Source organism: Eutrema salsugineum, unplaced genomic scaffold (assembly GCF_000478725.1).
Source record: "Eutrema salsugineum unplaced genomic scaffold, Eutsalg1_0 scaffold_5, whole genome shotgun sequence".
Taxonomy (NCBI): Eukaryota; Viridiplantae; Streptophyta; class Magnoliopsida; order Brassicales; family Brassicaceae; genus Eutrema; species Eutrema salsugineum.
In genome coordinates this window covers 3361613-3381401 of record NW_006256612.1, presented here as the reverse complement: position 1 = coordinate 3381401, position 19789 = coordinate 3361613, and the positions used below count along the sequence as shown (strand labels likewise).

The window sequence follows — 19789 nt, the reverse complement described above, 5'->3', positions numbered from 1 at the left end:
AAAAAAAAACACTAATACTACTACTAAAATTAATGATTTAATTATGTATACACTATTTATAATTCTATATTTTTATCAAGAAAAATAATAGTAAGAACTGAAAAAAAATTGAAAAAGAAATTGGAAAAAACGATGATAAAAATGTCCAAAGACGATGAAAAAAATAAAAAAAAAATAGGAAAAAGAAGAAAAATCAAAATATAATTAAGACGACACAGATGAATACAAAGTAAAAAAAATACATACACCAAACAAGTAAAAATAAGAGATGCAAAATAAGAAAAAAAAAATAAAAAATAAAAAAAAGTAGATGTCAAAGATGATGAAGAAGACGATGAAAAAAAAAAGAGATAAAAAATAGAAAGAAGAAGAACACAAAACTGATGAAAAGCAATTTTGAAAAATATATAGATAAAAACGTTGAAGATGAGAAAAGAGACTAGAATATGAAGATAGAAAAAATTAAAATTAATGATTCAATTAATTCACATACTTTAAAATAGTATTATGTTTTAAAAAATAAAAGAGAAACATTAGTAGTAAAATTAATGACTTAATTAATTCATATATTTTATAATTATTATTTTTTATCAAGAAAAAAAGAAGTAAAACTGGAAAAAAAATAATAAGTAGAAATAGTTAAAGAAAAATACGATGATGAAAACAAAAATCAAAGAAGATGAAAATAATAAGAAAAAATAAGAGGAAGAAGAAAAAGTTTAAAATATAAAGAAAAGTACGCAGATGAAGATAAAATAGACGAGGAAGAATACATATACGAGATAAGTATAAATAAATATAAACTAAAATCAGAAAAAGGAGATGAAGAAAAACTGAAAGAGAAAAAAAAAGAAATAGAAGTCGAAGAAGATGAAGAAAAGAAAGGTAAAGAAAATGAGGAAGAAAAACACAAAGCTAATAAAAAAGAATTTCAAAAAATACGAGAACAAAAATTTTGAAAATCAGAAAGGAGAACAAAAATGAAACTAAAAAACGATGATAATATAAAATTGAAGAATGAGTCTACTAAAAAAAATAAAAACACAAATATGATGAATTAACTGTTTAAAAAATAAAATTCTGTATACACGTGGATCACAAATCTAGAAGTTAATAGAAATATATATATATATATACATAGAAATATTAATAGAAGTTAATAAAAATAATAATTAAGAGAAATTTGTTGTTATATAGAAACACTAATATTGATAACTACCAGAACACATTGTGTTTTTAAAAAAAAATATATAAAAAATATGAAAACACAAACATAAAATAAAATCCGCACAAAGCGTAAACTCAACCCTAATAAGAAAAATTATATAGCATATGGTAAACATGCATCCTTTACTCTACATTTTTTAAATGTACTCTCGAATAAAGAAGATTGCACTCATGTATATGGTCAAATCACTAATAGAGCTTTTGGTTCCTTTGCTATGATTTGATTCGATTGTTTCGAATGTTTAAATATTTTATTTACACTCCTTCTGTGCCATTTTTTTCATTTTCATTTTTATATTTATTTTATTAATGTTATTTGGCTGGTCAAAATGTAAGAGTAATAAAGGGAATGAGAAGAAGAAAAAAAATGAAAATCAAAAGAAATTAAAGTCTAGGTGAATACATTTTCTATTTTTTTTTCAGCAAACAAGGGTTAAAAACAAATTAATTCTTTCTATTTTGTATTGGTGAAAAAAAACTGAACACAGTGAAAAGAAATTATTCTGAAAAACTTATTCTATTTTATTCAACTAACCAAAGCCATTAGAATCCAAAATATTGTACTAAACTTATGATTATTTGACCGAAGAAACTAAAGAACTTAGAAGAATAGATTAATATTTAATTAATAAATTCATTCCAGACAAACATAATTAAAACAAAAGAACAACCTTAGGTCGCATAATGTACAATATTTCTGGTGCATATTAGAATAGAATCATTGGAATATAATACCACGAATAAAATAAGGCGGGTAATACTACTATAGTAAAAACTATTACTATAACATACGTGCTCAATGATTACTAGCTAATTAGTTACCAAAACTATTCTTTATGTGAGTGGAGAAATATATTAGATATACTTTTCGATATCATTGTGAGGTTGACCATCTTAGCATATCATATCATTGTGGAAGTGCGATACACACACATAATAATTAACATAAATGAAAAATCATGTTCGGTTTTCAACTAGGATTTTTATAAGTACAACTTTATCACTTCGATGTGTATAAAGTATAAACATATACTGCATTTGGTTTTATTGCAGATCCTTATGAACTATGGGTCTGATTAATGACACTATAAACAATAAAGATTTTTTTAGTAGGACAAAAAAGCAGTAAATATTGGAGGTAATTTTGAAAACAAGATGTATACCTTTTCTTTTTTGGATGAGTCTTAAAAATTGAGGACCTTCGGTCCGTAATCTCCCAAAGTATTTGAACTTCGTCTTTAGATATTTTGATTTAAAAAATTTACTTTCCGCTTCTAGAAATAGTTTGAATCTACACAAAAAAAAAAACTAATTTCTTTGTACTACTGCTAAGTCATCATCTTTTTGGTAGCAAAATATGTATTTTGCAAGTCATCAAAATCAGTTTATGAAGTGATATGAAGTTCAGAATTTTCTTACACGATATTTATATTATTTTCAGTAATAGAATATATTTTAATACTAAATGATATTGATTAATTTTAAAAAGAAAAAAGTAATAGTATGGGATAATAGTATTAAAAAAACTGAAATATTGCTTCTAATACTACTAATTATTAACTTTTTGTAATTGATAACTATGAAAAGTGTAAACTTTGTACCGTTGCATTAAAAAATTACCAATCGAACTATATATTAATTCTAACTATAGAAACCAGGTTCGCCCAAAAAAAAAACACACTTAAACTGTATACTAACACATATAATGGTATGAATGAGTCGGTATGTTTTTCTTTTTTTTTGGTTTAGTGTTAACTGTTAAGAATAAATCAGTAGGGTGCAAAATCTGAGTCAATGAAACATATCTTACATACATCTAGATAATTATTTTTTTAATTTTGTAAAGGGAAAAATAGTTAATTCTTGCATATATGATTGTCGGATGATATCATGAGACTATACTATTAACGTATGAAATATATGGCTTATTCCTTTTTGTATGTTTAAATTGTTAATTAGAAATTTATGTTAGTTCACAAACAGAACGATAAAAATAGAAAAAATAGATTATATTCGCAGAGCTTGTAATAAAATAAAAATTATAAATCTGTTTGCGTCACACTAGTTAGTTGTTAAACCGGATTAATCTATTTGATTATGAATAGAAAAATGTAGTTGATGTCAAACATTATTAAAAGAAAATCAATTTTTGAAATTTTAGAATTTGGATCGTCTGTAAAAATTTACAGTACACATTTTTTTGACAAAACGAACTATTTGTTGAGAATATTATTAATATTTAGTTATTTACAGTGATCAATCCTAGTCGTGATCATGAAATGCGACCTAAAGTGATCTATCTACGAGGTATTTTCACTATAAGAAAACATCTCATATTTCTATGAAAATTTTGACGAAATTTTTGGTAAGAAATTTTTATAACCAATTTTCTACGTAATTTTGACAAAAAGTAAAAGTGATAAGAAATTGGTAGGAATTTTCCTACCAAAAATTTTGTCGAAATTTCGTAAGATATTTCCTACCAATAACCTACCACGCGGTCAAAATTTGAAAGAAAAGTGATAGGATACAATTGACCATTATACTAGTAAGTATTTCGTAGGAAATTTTCTACCAATTTCTGACGAAATATTATGTGTAAGAAAATCGTAGGAATTTTGTAGGAACATTTCAACTTTGGTTTTGTCCCACATCGATGATCTGAGACAATTTGGATGATGAAGCTACTCTATAAATAAGATCTTCATCTCTCTTTTAATTAATTTGTTTATATATATATATATATATTAATAATCGAATTAATAGTTAATTCATCTTTTAGTTTAAATTTAATTTCTGAAATTAATTTAATTTTTTAATTTAATAAAATTAATTTTATTTTTTACAAAATCTCAAGTGATAGGAAAATGATAGGAATATTTCGTAGAAAGATGGAAGTAATTTGGTAGGTATTTTCTTACGAATATCCTACCGCCAAAATTTTCCTACCAAAATTTTCGTAAGAAATTTCCTACGATTTTTCTACCTTTGAAAATTTTCGACGGCATAGAACTTACAAAAATATTTGGTAAGAAATTGATAGGAAAAACCGGTTTCTTACGATTTTCTGATGAAATATCTGGTAGGAATATGTGATGTTTTCTTATAGTGTTTGTGATATTTTATGAATTAGAAATGTGCTTGTCAATGACGTTGAAAAACACTGATGAGATGACATTCATTCACTGTCCCAGTAGATATACACCAGCAGACTAGATATCGGTTGATCATACAAAATCTTTGAAACATTCTGTCAACATACAATGATACAAACTATAAATTTGAAGAGATCCAAATCCAAATACAGACCTTAGTTTTTTTTCTATATATATATAATAATATATAACTTAATTTATTTAGTTTTTAGCTCCTGATTTTTGAAATTTACGTCACTGGTACATTTTTTTTATCGCCAATTTTGACATGCACACGATCAAATATGAATTTAAGTTATAGCACGCTCGCTATCGGTGCTAATTTGGACGGACGTATGGTGTGGTGAGTGAAGGGGTACGAGCACGCATTTTATTAATAAAGATTGATGTAATTTTTAGTTGATTTTTATAACACACCCACTAAAATTTTTTAAAAAGTTAGTCTCATTTTTTTTTGGGATTTTGAATCCGGTAAAAGCAAGTTCTTAATCCGCCTTTGGACATTAGAAAGAAAAAAACAGTACATCATAAGTTCATATCTTTACATCCTTTTTAAAAAATGTTTACCATGATCTTTTTCATATTTAAATGCCTAATTAGTCATATAACTAGACATAGGCGTGTGTTATTTCGATGATTCAGACCAGCCTGGTCGGGCCCGTAAAACCCACTTGGACTATTTTTAGACCTAATCATTATTTGTCTTAATCATCATCTTGTGTTAGCACAACACAACTCGTCCACCATTGTTTTTTCCCCCTTTTCCTTTTTCGATTAATCATTTTTTTTTTTGCACTCTTACACTATCCTTAATTAACTTTGCACCGCCCATTATCAACAAAAGATATTAAAATACACATACTGTAATTTGATCAAACGTTACGTTTATTTACAGGTAACAGAGGTTAATCTTAAAGTATTCTAATCAAACCATATTAAAATTGTTTTTAGGCTAGAATTAATAGGTTCATTTTAGTGTACCAATGGTTTTCTCCACTAATATATTGTGTATTGAATCTGCGCCGATCGAGTCCAACCGAGTTATAGCAGGATGCATATTTTTTTTGTGTGGTCCGGATGACTTCAGATTTAACCAATTGTGAGTCTGTGACATTAGAACTAGCATGTAGTACCGGTTATTGAAAATTTAATAGGTTTAACTAGATTATGGTGGATTTAACCGATCTAAAACTGGTCTATATATATCAGGATGTCAGGGTTGGTCCTATATGGACCAGTTTAACCACCCACCATTTTAGGGTTTATATAGTTTTGATCTCATTTAGTTTTCAAAAAGTTGAATAGATCATTCTGTAAATTTTTGAAACATTTGTATCTAATTATTTGTAATACTTGTTTTTTTTTTGTTAAAATCAAAGGAGTATTCAAGTGTTGAATTTAGATGCATATGATTTCGTATCATATGGGCCTAATACTGAGTTTTCGGCCCATTATAGTCAAATCAGATCCGACCGTTTCCGGCAAGAGGAGGAGGAATCATCAGAGATCGAAGAAGAAGAGAAGGCAAATGCTCCGAGAACGTTTGTAGAAGAAAACCGAACGAGGCAGAGTGAAAATGGCTTCGACGGTGGGATTAGCACCGGGACTATCTCGGAAACTGAAGAAGGTATTGGAATGTCGTACGGATAGTCCGGATCTGGTGGCGTCGCTAAACGCTTTGTCCTCTTTCTATGACGAGAACAGTGCTCACGCTCGGCGGAATCTCAGATCGACGATCGAGAAGCGCGCCCTTCAGATCAACAGCGAGTTCCTTAGCGCGGCTGACTCGACTCAGATCGCGTTGGATCGCGTGGAGGAGGAAGTGAACGCTTTGGCTGATTGTTGCGATAAGATTGCGGCGGCGCTAAGCAGCTCGGCAGCTACCACCGGTGATATCATCAGTACCACTGAGAGGCTAAAGCAAGAGCTTGAGGTCACTACTCAGAGGCAGGAGATCGTCAATTGCTTTCTTCGTGATTACCAGCTGTCCAACGAAGAGGTGTGAGCTCTCGCATTGTACCTTAATGGTGATCCGATCTGAAATGAGTGTTTTCCATGTGCAGTGTGAATTGATTGTTGCTTATTTTGATGCAATTTCGCAGATTAAAGCGCTTCGGGAAGATGAATTGAACGAGAACTTCTTCCAAGCTTTGTCTCATGTTCAAGAAATTCATTCCAATTGCAAATTACTTCTCAGGACGCATCATCAGGTGGGTTTCCCTTTTTTTTTTCTCTGTGTTTCGCATTTTGTATTTATTTGTCTTGCGAAATTGAACTGTGGTTAGTATTGACTGAGTGGGACGTTTATGCAGCGCGCTGGATTGGAACTGATGGATATGATGGCTGTGTACCAAGAAGGAGCCTATGAGCGCCTTTGCAGGTACATATCTGATTCTTTCCAAGATTCTGAAGAAGACTTGTTGTTGGAAACTTAATTATTGTTTGGATTTAGTATGAAGTGGTAGAAGCTTAATTAGTCTTTGGATTTAGCATGAATTCGTCATTGCTAATTTGGAACCTGATTAGTTTGGTGTTTTGTGAACTTCCCCACAATCTTTCTTTACCACACTAGTTAGTTTGCTTTCCTTTGTCTAAATCTTGCTAGTGTATGCATTACGTATGTTATTCTCTAGCATGGAAAGAAATTGTGTTCAGTTCATTCATACAAAAACATTTTGCCAAAATATACATAAGAGGATCATCGTAATTCAAAACTTGCATTGGCTGATTGTAAAATGTTTTCATGGTTTATAGGGGATGATTTGTTTCGAAAAAGATTTCATGGTTTGCATTACCTGTCAAATAAGAATATTTACTATTAAGATTTCTTTTTGCTGTGAGCCTAGTGTTTCATAGAAGTCTTAGGTTATCACGTATTAAATATAATCAAATAAACCTTGATTCTTCTAGGTGGGTTCAGGCTGAGTGTAGGAAACTGGGTGATACCGATAACCCAGAGGTGAGCGAGCTTTTGAGAACCGCTGTACGCTGTCTCAAAGAGAGACCCATGCTCTTCAAATGTTGTGCAGAGGAGGTTAGTCTTTCGACTTTAGTGAAGTCTAGTCTCTGTTGAACTGTTATGATACAGAGCATGTCTGCGGAGCTCCTCATGAACTATGTCAAATTATACAGGTAGGGAATCTGAGGCATAATGCGTTATTTAGAAGGTTTATTAGCGCTCTTACACGTGGAGGACCTGGAGGAATGCCTAGACCCATTGAAGTTCATGCCCATGACCCCTTACGATACGTGGGAGACATGCTGGGGTGGCTACATCAGGTTTGTGACCACATTTTCCTCTCCTTTGAGTCCTGCATTTAATCGTGATGCGCCTGATGTCAGAATGGTGGTTTGTTTTGTTACACTCAACAGTAGTACAATACATGTAGCATATTAAAATCTTCTGTCATATATCATGTGTGCGAATTGAGTACTAGATAATCGTTAATCATTAGACTAAATTTCTCGTCATTGTTTTTTTTTTTTCCTTTTCTAAGGTGAATGTTTCTTTGGCTGCAGGCTTTGGCATCAGAAAGCGAGTTGGTTCATGCTTTATTTGATGTAGACTTAGCAGATCATAAATCAACCGCGAAGAATACCTCTGAGAATAATTCCCTAAAGATAGCAGAATCTGATTTTACATTTGTTCTGGATAGAATTTTTGAAGGAGTTTGCCGGCCATTTAAAGTGAGAGTCGAACAAGTTCTGCAGTCACAACCAAGCCTTATCATTTCTTATAAACTCACCAACACTTTGGAATTCTACAGCTACACTGTGAGTTTTAAGTTAGCCTCAACTTTTCGCTCTACTAAAAGCATTTATCGCTGTAAATGGTTTCATCATTGGTTTTTTTCTCACCTATCCAGATCTCAGATTTACTTGGGCGAGACACTGCTCTGTGTAATACAATTGGGATGGTAAAGGACGCTGCACAGAAAACATTCTTCGACATTCTCAAAACCAGAGGGGAGAAACTTCTACGATACCCTCCACCTGTAGCCATTGATCTATCTCCGCCTCCAGCTGTACGAGAAGGAGTTTCTCTAACTCTTGAGATAATCGAGAATTATAACAGCATGATGGTTTCCGCTTCAGGAAAGAAACCGGCTTTTGATCCCGTCCTCTCTGCACTGCTTGACCCAATCATCAAGGTACGCGAAAGTAGGAGCAAATCAATGATAATATAATCTTTTCGAATCAAAACCCATGATTGTGCATTGAAGCAAGTTTCTCAACTTTTTTCAAATCCGCAGATGTGCGAGCAAGCTGCAGAGGCGCACAAATCGAAGATGACCGGCCAATTATCCAGAAGAAGTAGTAGAGCAAGTACAGACTCGAGTCACTTAACCTCTGTTGATGCTCTACTCTCTAGCAGCCCGTCCCCACCACAGGTATCATTTAAACTTATGCATCAAATGCTTTTAACCTGAAAAGACTTCCTAAGGTTGTATCTTCCTTTTACAGAACAATGAAACACCCTCCAAAATATTCCTCATCAACTGTCTATGCGCGATGGAGCAACCGTTGCTAAGACACGACGTTGCGTCCCAATACGTAACCAACATCGGATCAATGATCGAGAACCACATAAACCTCCTCGTCCAGAGAGAAGTCGACGCACTCCTCCAAAAATGTGGTCTTTCAGACAAAATGCAAATCTTCCGCTCTTCCACAACCGAACTTCCTTTGTCTGAACGACAAAACACATCACCTGCGACGCTATCCGAATGCCTCAAGGCCTTCTTCGGCCTCGTTCTGGGAAGCGAAGGCTCTCTTCCTGAGTTCGAGCTGATACAAGTCCCTAAACTCAGGTCCGAAGCTTGTGTCCGTGTCGCTAAAACTTTAGCTGAAGATTACGAAGTTATATACCGAGCCGTAACGGATCAACAAAACGGATATCCAGATCCGAAATCTCTTGCACGACATCCACCCGATCAGATCCGAACCATTCTCGGTATATGAATCCAATCTTGATTTTTGTTTTTGTTCATTATTTCATTATGAAACAAATATTTGTAAACCAGACAATCGATTTCTCTTTTCATCTAATTTCTCTTTTCTTATATATATAGATATTTACATACAAAGTTCATCATTTTCTTTTATCTATAGTTTGTTATATCTAGAAGTGGGCTTCAGGTTGACTTCGTTCAAGAGTGTGTCCTCTACTTGTAATCCAGTTGCTTTCATCTGATAAAGAAGCTTAATGGCTTCAACGTAAAACCCATTCTGCATATAACCAGCGACCATAGCGTTACAGCAACTTAACGCTTCTCTCATTCTTGAAAACCTTTTCTGCATCTTTCACCTTCCCATACTTCCCATACATCTCAATTAACCGACATCGGATCATACAATCTGACTCGAACCCGAGCTTTATGGCACTCGCGTGCACTCCTCTCCCGCTTCTCCCACCGTCACTGACCCATGTGCACGCTTTCAAAACATTAGAGAACACCGAGACGTTCTTCTTGATCCCGTGCTTACCCATTTCGATGAAATCAAGAATCACCTCTTGAAACCGTCCTTCTCTGTAGTCGTTAGTAACCTTCGCTGCCCAAACAACGGTGTTCGCATTAGAGAGCTGGTTTAGCACAAGATTCGCGTCTTCCAAACACCTGAATTCTCCGTAGAAACGTACCAAGCAACCCGAGAGATACGAATCTTCTACCTCTATAAACCCTAGCTTCTGACACAAGCCATGGACCTGTTTTCCCAAATCCAAATCTCTGATCATACCACACGCTTTTAAAACGCAGCCCATGATCCAAGGAGGGATCTTGGAAACACGATTCTGGTTTTTCAACATCGAGACAAAGAGAAAAACAGCGTCTTGATAATCACCCATTTCAATACATCCGAGTATAACGATTGCCCAGGAATGAAAATCTCTTTGAGGCATTTTATCGAACATTTGGCGTGTGATATCTAGACGCCCACACGAAACGTGCATTAAGAGAAGACGATTGAGAAAAGTCGTCCTGGGTCTTACGCTGGAGTTCATGATATGCACTTGTAGGTCGTATGCTCCACGTTGATCGCATTCGGTGGTTGATTCCTTGGCGAGACAAGAGTATAGATCTTCGTTTCCAGGCAGAGAAAGAGAGTCCATTAGTCGGAGAATATCGGAAGTCGAGCATCTAGGATTCGATTTTGGAGCTCTATCTATCTGAATCTGTGGTTGAATAACGACGACGGGTTCTGATATTTGGTGTTTCGGTCTCCTCAGGAAAAGCTGAACATCGAAGTTGGTTCTGACGTCATTTCCGACGATCTGAGCGGCGGAGTGGTTGAAAGAAGGAACGAGAGATGCCGGAGATGGCGGTAAAACTAATTCCAGAGCTCTCATCTGAAATTTTCCGGCTCCGCCACAGTTTATACTTGTGGAAGAAGAAGATGAACAAAGCTACAAAAGCCAGTCCGGTTCGGTTCGGTTCAATCTGGAATAATGTTAGGTCCGGTTTGGTTTGTCCCTGGCGAATGACGAAACCGGCTCAATTAAAGCCCATATTTATATACCAAAGGCCCAATAGTACAGTCCATTGACATTTATTACAAATCCACTAACACACGCTGAAAATGACTTGACGCATCTTATCACACGCGCATAATAAGCGCGTGGAAGTCATTTTCCCAAAACTTCCAAGGCTTTGTAATTTCAGGCGCGTGAGTTTGTGCTTATAGATGTGTTAAGAAAAGAATATGTAAAAAACCTTAAGAGTTTGGGAGTAATAAAGCTAAATTAATAGCGACACTAAAGGAGATAATGCGTATACGTTAGTAAAATGCACACGTCACATTTTCTCTCATCTTCTTCTTCTTCCTCTCTACTTCACACTCGGACTCGGTGCAAAAAATCTTTCCTCTGTTTGTCTTTCAGAATATAACACACACAGAAAAAAACTCTCATCCAAATTTGATTTTTCAAAATTTCTGTAATGGTTTTCTCGATTTGGATTTAGTGTGAGCTCTGTGACCTGAGATTTTTGTTTTTGTTCCGGAGGCGTATGGCTATGGCGTTTCCTCTTTCTTATACTCCAGTTTCTGTAAAACCGGTAACGCATCCTCGGAGACCGAAGCTCGTAGTTTTCTCTTCTACATCTAATGGAAGAGATCCCTCTGAGGAGAAGTCAGTGCCTAATGGCGTGAAAAGCTTCGAGAAGCTTCAGGAGGAGAAGCGTCGTGCTGAGTTATCTGCTCGGATTGCTTCTGGAGCGTTCACTGTACGAAAATCTAGGTGAATTTCGAATTAACAATCTGCATTTTTTCCCATAGGTTCGTGATTCTAGGCTCGCAAAAACTGAAATGAAAGTGATTGATTTCGTATTGATTTTCATATAGGTAGTGGAGAAAATATTATTTTTTTGTGTAATCTCAGTCAAGAACTTGTCTCAAAATAAAACCAGAAGCATAGATTAGTGTATTGAGTTTAGCTCAGGAATCATAGATGAAATAGTTTTTGATGAATTTTAGCTCAGGATTCATCAATGGAATAGTTTTGGAGTTTCTAAAGATAAGAAGATGATTGATAATCCTAATGTAGCATTCAGTTTTAGGCACAAGCATTGATTCAGGAATTGATGTGTTGTGATTTAACATGTGCTTTTGGTTCTTGGTGTTTTCTTCTTTTCTTGCTTTCTACAAGTTTTCCATCTACAGTAAAGAGTGGTTTATCGAAGCTTGGAATTCCCAGCAATGTTCTGGATTTCATGTTTGACTGGACCGGCACTAACGAAGACTACCCCAAGGTTCCAGAGGCTAAAGGCTCGATTCAGGCAGTCCGGAACGAAGCTTTCTTCATCCCTTTGTATGAGCTTTTCCTTACTTATGGTGGAATTTTCAGGTTGACCTTTGGACCAAAGGTTTGTGTTTTGTGTGTTATCTTCTGATTTTCTTACTAAGGGAAAGAGTATTGGTTAAGCATAGTTGTGTTGTCTTTTTGTCGGTAGTCATTCTTGATCGTGTCGGATCCTTCTATTGCTAAGCATATATTGAAGGACAACGCAAAAGCTTACTCCAAGGTAAAAAAACACTATCACTAATAAGTTAGCCATTGATGGTCTAGTTTGGTGCTTTTACTTATATACATCTACTTGTAAATCTTAGGGGATTTTAGCTGAAATTCTAGATTTTGTGATGGGAAAAGGACTCATACCAGCTGATGGGGAGATATGGCGTAGGAGAAGACGTGCGATTGTCCCCGCATTGCATCAGAAGGTAACCAATTTATGGAACATATTTAGAATGAAAAAGTTAAAGCATGGTCCTTTCTAAGTTGGAAAATATCATTGTTTACTTCTTTTTTTCTGTGTTGTTTAGTATGTAGCAGCTATGATCAGCTTATTTGGAGAAGCTTCAGATAGGCTTTGCCAGAAGCTTGATTCTGCTGCATCCACAGGGGAAGTAGTAGAGATGGAATCACTCTTCTCTCGTTTGACACTTGATATTATTGGCAAGGCGGTTTTCAATTACGACTTTGACTCCCTAACAAATGATACCGGTGTGATCGAGGTTCTCTCATGATTATCCCTTCTGTGTTCAGTTTGTGTTGGATCAGCAAAAGTGAAAGCTTTTCGTGTTCTCTTTGTTAGGCAGTTTACACTGTTCTAAGAGAAGCTGAAGATAGAAGTGTTTCACCTATTCCTGTTTGGGACTTACCGATTTGGAAAGATATTTCCCCGCGTCAGAGGAAAGTTGCTACTTCTCTCAAATTGATCAATGACACACTTGATGATTTGATCGCAACATGCAAGGTATAACTCAGCATTAAGTCCAAGAATTGTTCATACTCTTTTGGATCCTCATTCTGTTTTCTTCTTATTTGTTTTCTTAACAGAGAATGGTAGAAGAAGAGGAATTGCAGTTTCATGAGGAATATATGAACGAAAGAGATCCTAGCATCCTTCACTTTCTTTTGGCGTCAGGAGATGATGTAAAATAATCGTCTTTTTTTTTTCAAATCCAATAGCTTTACAGCTATCAGCTTCATGTGATCTTAAACTGATCCGTTTCTTACCAATTTGTTTCAGGTCTCTAGCAAGCAGCTCCGTGATGACTTGATGACAATGCTTATAGCCGGACATGAAACATCAGCTGCAGTATTAACATGGACATTTTACCTTCTAACAACGGTAGACAGAATGGAGATATATATACACCTAAACAAACAGTAAATTTGCTCCCAAAGAAAATTTATAAAAACTTTTTGTTGATATCGTAGGAACCTAGCGTAGTTGCGAAACTCCAAGAAGAGGTATTGATCATACATCCTTCTCGCATATGATCTTACAAGAACATTCACGTGTTGAAAGGATGAGTTGATTCTATGCAGGTTGATTCTGTTATTGGAGATAGATTCCCAACCATAGAAGATATGAAGAAACTGAAATACACAACACGAGTCATGAATGAGGTAAAAGGCAAATTGAATTTTAACTGGTTGAAGGAAAATGGTCTTTGGATTACCTTTTTACTTTGATGTTGTGCAGTCACTGAGACTATATCCACAACCACCAGTACTGATCCGTCGTTCTCTTGAGAACGATACGCTTGGACCTTACCCCATAAAAAGGTCATGAAACTTCGAACACTGGTTATTGTTTGTCTGCGTTCAAGAATGCAACTTCTGAGTTCTGATAAAAGATTGTGTTTGGAAAACTAACAGGGGAGAGGATATTTTCATCTCTGTTTGGAATCTACATCGAAGTCCTCTTCATTGGGATGACGCTGAAAAGTTCAATCCTGAGAGATGGCCTCTAGATGGACCAAACCCAAATGAGACAAACCAAAACTTCAGGTAAAAAAAGACTTCTTTTCCTCATCACCTCTCATTTCATTAGATTTGATTATATCTGGAAACTTTTTCTTCTACAGTTACTTACCATTTGGTGGAGGACCTCGGAAATGCATAGGAGACATGTTTGCTTCGTTTGAGGCAAGAGAATCAATTGACATCAATACTTGTCCTGCCTTCAGATATTTTTTTTTTATAGTGACAGAGATCTCTGTTTTGTAGAATGTGGTAGCAATCGCAATGCTTATTCGAAGATTTAACTTTCAGACAGCACCAGGAGCTCCTCCGGTATGGTCATCAGCAAACTCTTCCTCTTTGGTGTCAATGATACACACAGATTTCTAAAACTGATCTAAGATAAGACTTGAAATGCAAAACTGAAAGATCATTAACAGTTACTTCTTTTATCGACATTCTTTTTGTGGATGGGACAGGTGAAAATGACTACAGGAGCTACAATACACACTACAGAAGGGTTGAAACTGACTGTAACAAAGAGAACAAAACCTCTAGACGTACCATCTGTACAGATACTTCCAATGGAAGCTCCTCGAGATGAAGTTTCCTCTGCTTCCTCAGCTCTGTCTTGAGTATTCATCTTTGCAAAACTTGAATAAATTATTCGAAGAAGAAGAAGAAGAAGCGAGAATCTTGTGTTAGGACAACAATTGTAGAACTTGTTGAAACAAGAACAATGCCTCAGATTATTTTTCTGCACTATCTTATGCAGACAAGTAAAATGTAAAGAAAGAAAGATTTATTATTCTTTTGAAAGAAAGAAATTGTTTTTATCTGCACAGTTAAGATAATACAACATTTTTAAGTGATCACAGATAGTTTACACTTCCATCTAAACATCATAGAAGTTGTTTACTTTGTCTATGATATGGTAAAGATCTCTGCTCTTGTTCGGTATGTGCAACATTTGATTCCTTCAAAACAAAGCTTTAAAGACGGATCCTTTGTTCATGTTCTATGTCTAAGAAACTGAAACACATAACAATCTTTAACCTTTTTCACATTAATAGTAACACCAAGTCTTCCGTTTCTCATAAATAGGCCAACCAAACAAAACTTAGATACTATCAATTTCCCCATCCTCAAAGTCAAAGTAATCATCGCCTTCATTACCATCATCTTCATCGAGATCACCAACAAGACCTTCATTAAGACGGATATTCTTGGGAAGCTCATCACGCGCCTTGAGAAGCCTTGCCTCATCAGAAAAATACTTGAGGATGACATCAGCTTTGTCATCTTGGTAGTCCCTCAGGCCAACAAGTATGATGTCACCAGCTGCAATCCAAACCTTCTTGTGCAAGTTACCACGGATATGGCAGAGTCGTTTACTCCCGTCGATGCACGCAGCTTCACATCGGCCATTGCCAAGCATACGAACAACTTGTGCATACTCTTGCCCGTATTCCTTATTAGATAAGCTCTCGCTTCTCATCTTCACCTTCATTCTTTCCTCTCTTCCTGTTCTTTCCTCCTTTTCCCTTGTTCTTCGCCATAGTCTCTGCATGCATCAGAATTCAAATGTTATCCCTAGCTCTACTTTTGTCTAAAAAAAGACTTGCAAACAAAGCAAGTCATCTCTACAAAAGAACAGAAAAAAAGCTTTGGAAATAACTACACTTGAAGCATCTCAATTCAGACGAGCGTATACTTTTTGATCCATCTATAAAGTTAATAATTCGAGACTAAGGGTCAGATAAGGGTCAGATTGGGAAAGACTGTGGCTGTTAATTTTAATTTTTGACTGTTGCTGTAAAGAATTTTGGCTGTAAAATAATGGCTGTGACTTTAAAAAATAAAAAAAAAAACCACATTTTTAGGTTTTTAAAACTTAAATGTAGATTACGTGAAAAAATAGAGAGAGAAAGCCGTGAGAAATTTTAGGAGCTGTTTTTTTACTTTAAAAACTGTTAAATCAATAGTCTGATTAGTTAATTAATGACTTTTAAGACTTTTAATTTTTTCTAAAGTCTCTACAATTTTAAAAGTTTATTTGCCAATCAGAGCCTAAGTCTTACACGCATAACAGAGATACACATATCTAAGGATACACAACAAGAAAGTGTATCTCAAATTCCGTATGAGCAAAAAAAAACTGTCCTCAAAATTGCGTGTTAGGTTAAACGAAACCAGAGCTTACCACACTATGAATGGATCAACTTCAACCCTAATTTTCGAGTAGCTGCGTTGCTCTTCGTTTTCTCTTGTTTGCTAGTTTTTTTTAAATGCCCTCGGTTTAGGCTTTATTACCATTTCCCCTTAATTTTGGGGAAAAAAAAAACATGTTTCCATTTTTTGGTTCTTATTTTTTCCTCAATTTTGGAAGTTCCTCGAGATGAAGTTTCCTCTGCTTCCTCGGCTCTGTCTTGAGTCTATATAATTGCTAAACTAAAATACATAGCTCGAAGAAGAAGAAGAAGAAGCGCAAATCTTGTTTTAGACAAGACCAATGCCTCATTAGTTTTCTGCACTGTGTTATGCAGACACGTAAAATGTAAAGAAAATTTTATTAATTTTTTGAAAACAAAAAAATTGTTTTCGTCTGCACAGTGAAGATAGTATAACTTTTCTCGGGGACATAAACACGAACCTCTGATTTTTACATCACTGAAAGTGATCATAGATAGTTTACACTTCCATCTAAACATCTTTAGAAGTTGTCTACTTTGTCTAAGATCTAGGAAAGATCTCTCTGCTCTTTTTCGGTATGTGCAACATTCCATTCCTACAAAACCCTCGGGGTCTTCGGTTAAAGACCGATCTTTTGTTCATGTTCTATGTCTATGGATTTGGAGGTTAAGCTCGTTGTCATTGTCCGCAGCGTCTTTCTTTGTCGCAGACTTCTCCTTGATTGCTTCTTTCTCCAGTTTCTTCTTCTCAGCCTCGGCTAGTTTTTCATTCTCCTCTCGAGATTTAATGAACGTTTTCATGAAAAGAGTCAGAATCTTGGTCACTGCAGATGGGAACAATGTTCAGAACAGAGATTAGTTTTATTTGTCACAGAATGGCTTTAGACAATATAAGAAGAGATTTATGCATGTACCTTGCTCGAAAGGACATCGAGCTGGATCCTCACCAAAGTAGTGCGACAAGGAATCTGCATTTCTTCCCTGTGAATCACAAAACCAATATTAGGAATGGGACATGAGTTCGAATTGCATGTCCAAAAAGTTCTAACTGTTGATAGTTATAGCTCACCGATTCCATATATAAGGAAGCAAGCAATTTAACTTGTTCTTCAGCGGTATGAAGAAACTCCTTCAACACCTAAAAACATGAAATGGATTCTCATTAATTTGAGATTGCTACGAAGATTTCAATGCTCTTAATCATGCAATTATTTACAACTCATGTGCCTATGGATTAACCAAAGCACACATTCCTGATACCTGAACTACCCTATCGAGAACATATTTACACATATGCTCACCTCCCGGAAACCCAGAGAAATTGCACCATCATTCTCTGAAGCCATGAGCTCTTGCAAGATTTTTTCAATGCCTTTATTGAGCGCTTGCATTTCTTCAGCCAAAGTTTTCAATTCAATCTGCATTTTTTCAAAAAACAATAATGGAAAGTGCAATTAGAAGGGGGTAGCTCATATTGCAAGCTCTAGTACTTGGGAAAAGAAAAGAAGCTACCATGAATAATCAGCGTACCTTCGAGGCAGCTTCCAAGTGAACAAGGTCATTAGCAAAATCCAGCAATTCTGGCATTTTCTCACCAACAAGCTAAACAATTATAAGAAAATAAGGCATTCAGTTCGTATTCAAACAGCACCTTACGCACAGAGTTACCTTTTGAAACTATAATGATAAGAAAAAATTAAGTGGGACCATTTCTACCTTGCATAAGTAATGCATTAAAGTCATTTTGTTATTTCTTGCACGAGTATCAGACAATTTAAGAAGACTGTCCAGTTTAAAACCCACAGCAGATCCTGCAACACAAAGCACAACATCACTAACAGACGCTAACGGAGAAAATCATGAAATCGGAAATCAATAGGAAAACTTAATACCTCTCGCAGTTCCTTGATTTAGAGCATTTCCCAGTGTTAAAATTGTTTGCATAATCTGTCGTAACTTTGCAGACTCCTTCACCTGGTACGTGAATATAACACTTAGTAACCAAGATGGAGATATATTACCATGACATAGAAGATCTCACCCTCCATTATACCTCTTTAGTAGCAGCGTTTATCGTATTCAGGTAACCTTCTAATTCTTCCACCTGAAAAGAACAAAAAAACATCATAACTTACAACACATCTTAAGACAGGAGAGACCAAAATTAACAGTGCTTGACAATTCTACCTGAGCAGCAAAGGTAATCTTAAAACCAAACACTCGTAACTTTGCTTCTATACGTGGAACCTTCATTAGTTCCATAAAAAACTGGTACATTTGCAAAGTAAAATAATCAGAACGCAAATTATAAACAATTATCATCCACCGCTAAAAGAACTGGAACAAACCTGTTCACACTTTCCAAGCATTTCTTTGTCACCAGCATAATTCTGAAAACAAAAACAGCATGAGTTAGCTTCAGGCGTTAAATAGTTGCAGGAAGGCATAAAATCAACAGGATCTTGATTTGGTTCAATTCTGATCGAGTTTGCTAGTTCTGAAAACCAAATTAGCTAAATTCTTCAGAAGGGAAAGAGAGTAGGGTTTTGAAGCCAAACACGCCAAATATAACCTGTAAACTAAAGAGAAATATGAAAATAAATTTTAAGATTACCCTCAACAATTCCATTTCTTCCTTGGTCGGACAAAATTTGATGAGATTTTCAACCTGGTCGATATCCAGAGCTGAGGAATCTAAGGCTAGAACTGCGCTCTAGGATAAGAAAAAGAAATGAAATTCTCAGTAAGTAGACATATGTAAACATGATGTAAAAGATATGCAACTAAGTAAGATGTTAGATAAAGATATGTAAACACTAAAAAGACAACTTTCATGCATTTTTCTCTCTAAACATCAACCTTACGCTATTATTTCAATGCTAAAATGAAGGGCAGAAAAGATACTGACAGAATATACTTACAAGCATATCTGGTAGAGGAATCTTTATTTTCGTAAGCATTATTTCACAGTTATTTGCTCTTCGCAGGTCAACCTGATACAAACATAGAGAAAGAAAAATAGTACGGAAAGATAAGTAAACTAAGAGGGCAAGAATCATATTCATTTATATTTCATATATACTACCCATTTGACTGAATAAATGCAATTTGCAAAGTATATCAATTGAAATGTTTTTCTAGAAACCAAAAAATGAAGTTAACTTTAGATCATCAAAAAGCATCTGGTTACTGCTTTTATAGTTGTAGGTGATACCTGCTTAGAAGATCTTACTCTGGGTAGTATTTCGAATTTTAAAGAACTGTCGTTTACATATAATAGATGTTGATATGTGTTAGAGGTAAATCTGAGTGCCTCACCAGTTGAACTTTGTCAGGTTTGCTGATACTAGGACCCCGGCGACCTGTGCTTTTCTTCGCAGCTGTATCTGAATTTGCAGAAAAAAGACTCTCGAGCTCTGATATATCTATTTCCGGGGCCCTGTCATGAACAAACCTGCGCCACCCTT

At 35.2% G+C, this 19789-nt stretch overlaps 4 protein-coding genes and 1 pseudogene across 5 annotated transcripts; 2 read left to right on the top strand and 3 right to left on the bottom strand.

Annotated features, from left to right (window-relative positions):
• Positions 1-5881: 5881 nt before the first annotated feature.
• Positions 5882-9469, top strand: LOC18991903 (conserved oligomeric Golgi complex subunit 6). Its single transcript, XM_006415241.2, has 9 exons — positions 5882-6381; positions 6485-6592; positions 6695-6762; positions 7293-7416; positions 7515-7661; positions 7902-8156; positions 8249-8533; positions 8636-8773; positions 8847-9469. The coding sequence occupies exons 1-9, from the start codon at positions 5959-5961 to the stop codon at positions 9342-9344; spliced, it is 2046 nt and encodes a 681-aa protein (XP_006415304.1). The 5' UTR covers positions 5882-5958; the 3' UTR covers positions 9345-9469.
• On the bottom strand, positions 9446-10746 carry LOC18991902 (pentatricopeptide repeat-containing protein At1g31790). The gene is given in 2 exon segments (XM_024152658.1): positions 9446-9654; positions 9656-10746. Coding segments are annotated over 2 exon segments (1242 nt in total). The 5' UTR covers positions 10732-10746; the 3' UTR covers positions 9446-9488.
• A 424-nt stretch (positions 10747-11170) lies between these two features.
• On the top strand, positions 11171-15005 carry LOC18991901 (protein LUTEIN DEFICIENT 5, chloroplastic). 2 transcript variants are annotated; one of them, XR_002898011.1, is made up of 15 exons: positions 11171-11619; positions 12028-12244; positions 12332-12403; positions 12489-12599; positions 12702-12893; positions 12974-13135; positions 13219-13314; positions 13412-13513; positions 13603-13635; positions 13714-13794; positions 13871-13950; positions 14045-14178; positions 14256-14316; positions 14398-14463; positions 14610-15005. XR_002898011.1 is itself a non-coding variant. In XM_006415239.2 (15 exons), the coding sequence occupies exons 1-15, from the start codon at positions 11390-11392 to the stop codon at positions 14763-14765; spliced, it is 1794 nt and encodes a 597-aa protein (XP_006415302.1). In that variant the 5' UTR covers positions 11171-11389; the 3' UTR covers positions 14766-15005. The 2 variants fall into 2 exon arrangements, 1 of the variants encoding a protein (XP_006415302.1); XM_006415239.2 differs by having other exon boundaries at positions 13871-13953; positions 14047-14178.
• A 245-nt stretch (positions 15006-15250) lies between these two features.
• LOC18991900 lies at positions 15251-15689 on the bottom strand (annotated as a pseudogene).
• Positions 15690-16743: 1054 nt separating this feature from the next.
• LOC18991899 (formin-like protein 14) lies at positions 16744-19758 on the bottom strand. The gene is made up of 13 exons (XM_006415237.2): positions 19641-19758; positions 19244-19315; positions 18937-19035; positions 18671-18712; positions 18510-18590; positions 18376-18426; positions 18215-18296; positions 18039-18133; positions 17853-17924; positions 17624-17740; positions 17392-17460; positions 17237-17303; positions 16744-17146 (listed from the first exon to the last, which is right to left on the bottom strand). Exons 2-13 carry the CDS (start codon positions 19280-19282, stop codon positions 16962-16964), a joined length of 999 nt encoding a protein of 332 aa, XP_006415300.2. The 5' UTR covers positions 19283-19315; positions 19641-19758; the 3' UTR covers positions 16744-16961.
• Positions 19759-19789: the final 31 nt, after the last annotated feature.

Excerpts from the sequence above, each read along its gene's own strand:
- LOC18991899 (XM_006415237.2), bottom strand. The coding sequence starts at position 19,282 with ATGCTTACGAAAATAAAGATTCCTCTACCAGATATGCTT. Across the intron at positions 18,427-18,509 it reads AGATTACCTTTGCTGCTCAG|GTGGAAGAATTAGAAGGTTA; the intron begins GTAGAATTGTCA and ends TGTTCTTTTCAG. Across the intron at positions 18,297-18,375 it reads TAAACGCTGCTACTAAAGAG|GTGAAGGAGTCTGCAAAGTT; the intron begins GTATAATGGAGG and ends TTCACGTACCAG.
- LOC18991903 (XM_006415241.2), top strand. The coding sequence starts at position 5,959 with ATGGCTTCGACGGTGGGATTAGCACCGGGACTATCTCGGAAACTGAAG. Across the intron at positions 6,382-6,484 it reads ACCAGCTGTCCAACGAAGAG|ATTAAAGCGCTTCGGGAAGA; the intron begins GTGTGAGCTCTC and ends GCAATTTCGCAG. Across the intron at positions 8,157-8,248 it reads TGGAATTCTACAGCTACACT|ATCTCAGATTTACTTGGGCG; the intron begins GTGAGTTTTAAG and ends TCACCTATCCAG.
- LOC18991901 (XM_006415239.2), top strand. The coding sequence starts at position 11,390 with ATGGCTATGGCGTTTCCTCTTTCTTATACTCCAGTTTCTGTAAAACCG. Across the intron at positions 11,620-12,027 it reads TTCACTGTACGAAAATCTAG|TTTTCCATCTACAGTAAAGA; the intron begins GTGAATTTCGAA and ends GCTTTCTACAAG. Across the intron at positions 14,179-14,255 it reads GAGACAAACCAAAACTTCAG|TTACTTACCATTTGGTGGAG; the intron begins GTAAAAAAAGAC and ends TTTCTTCTACAG.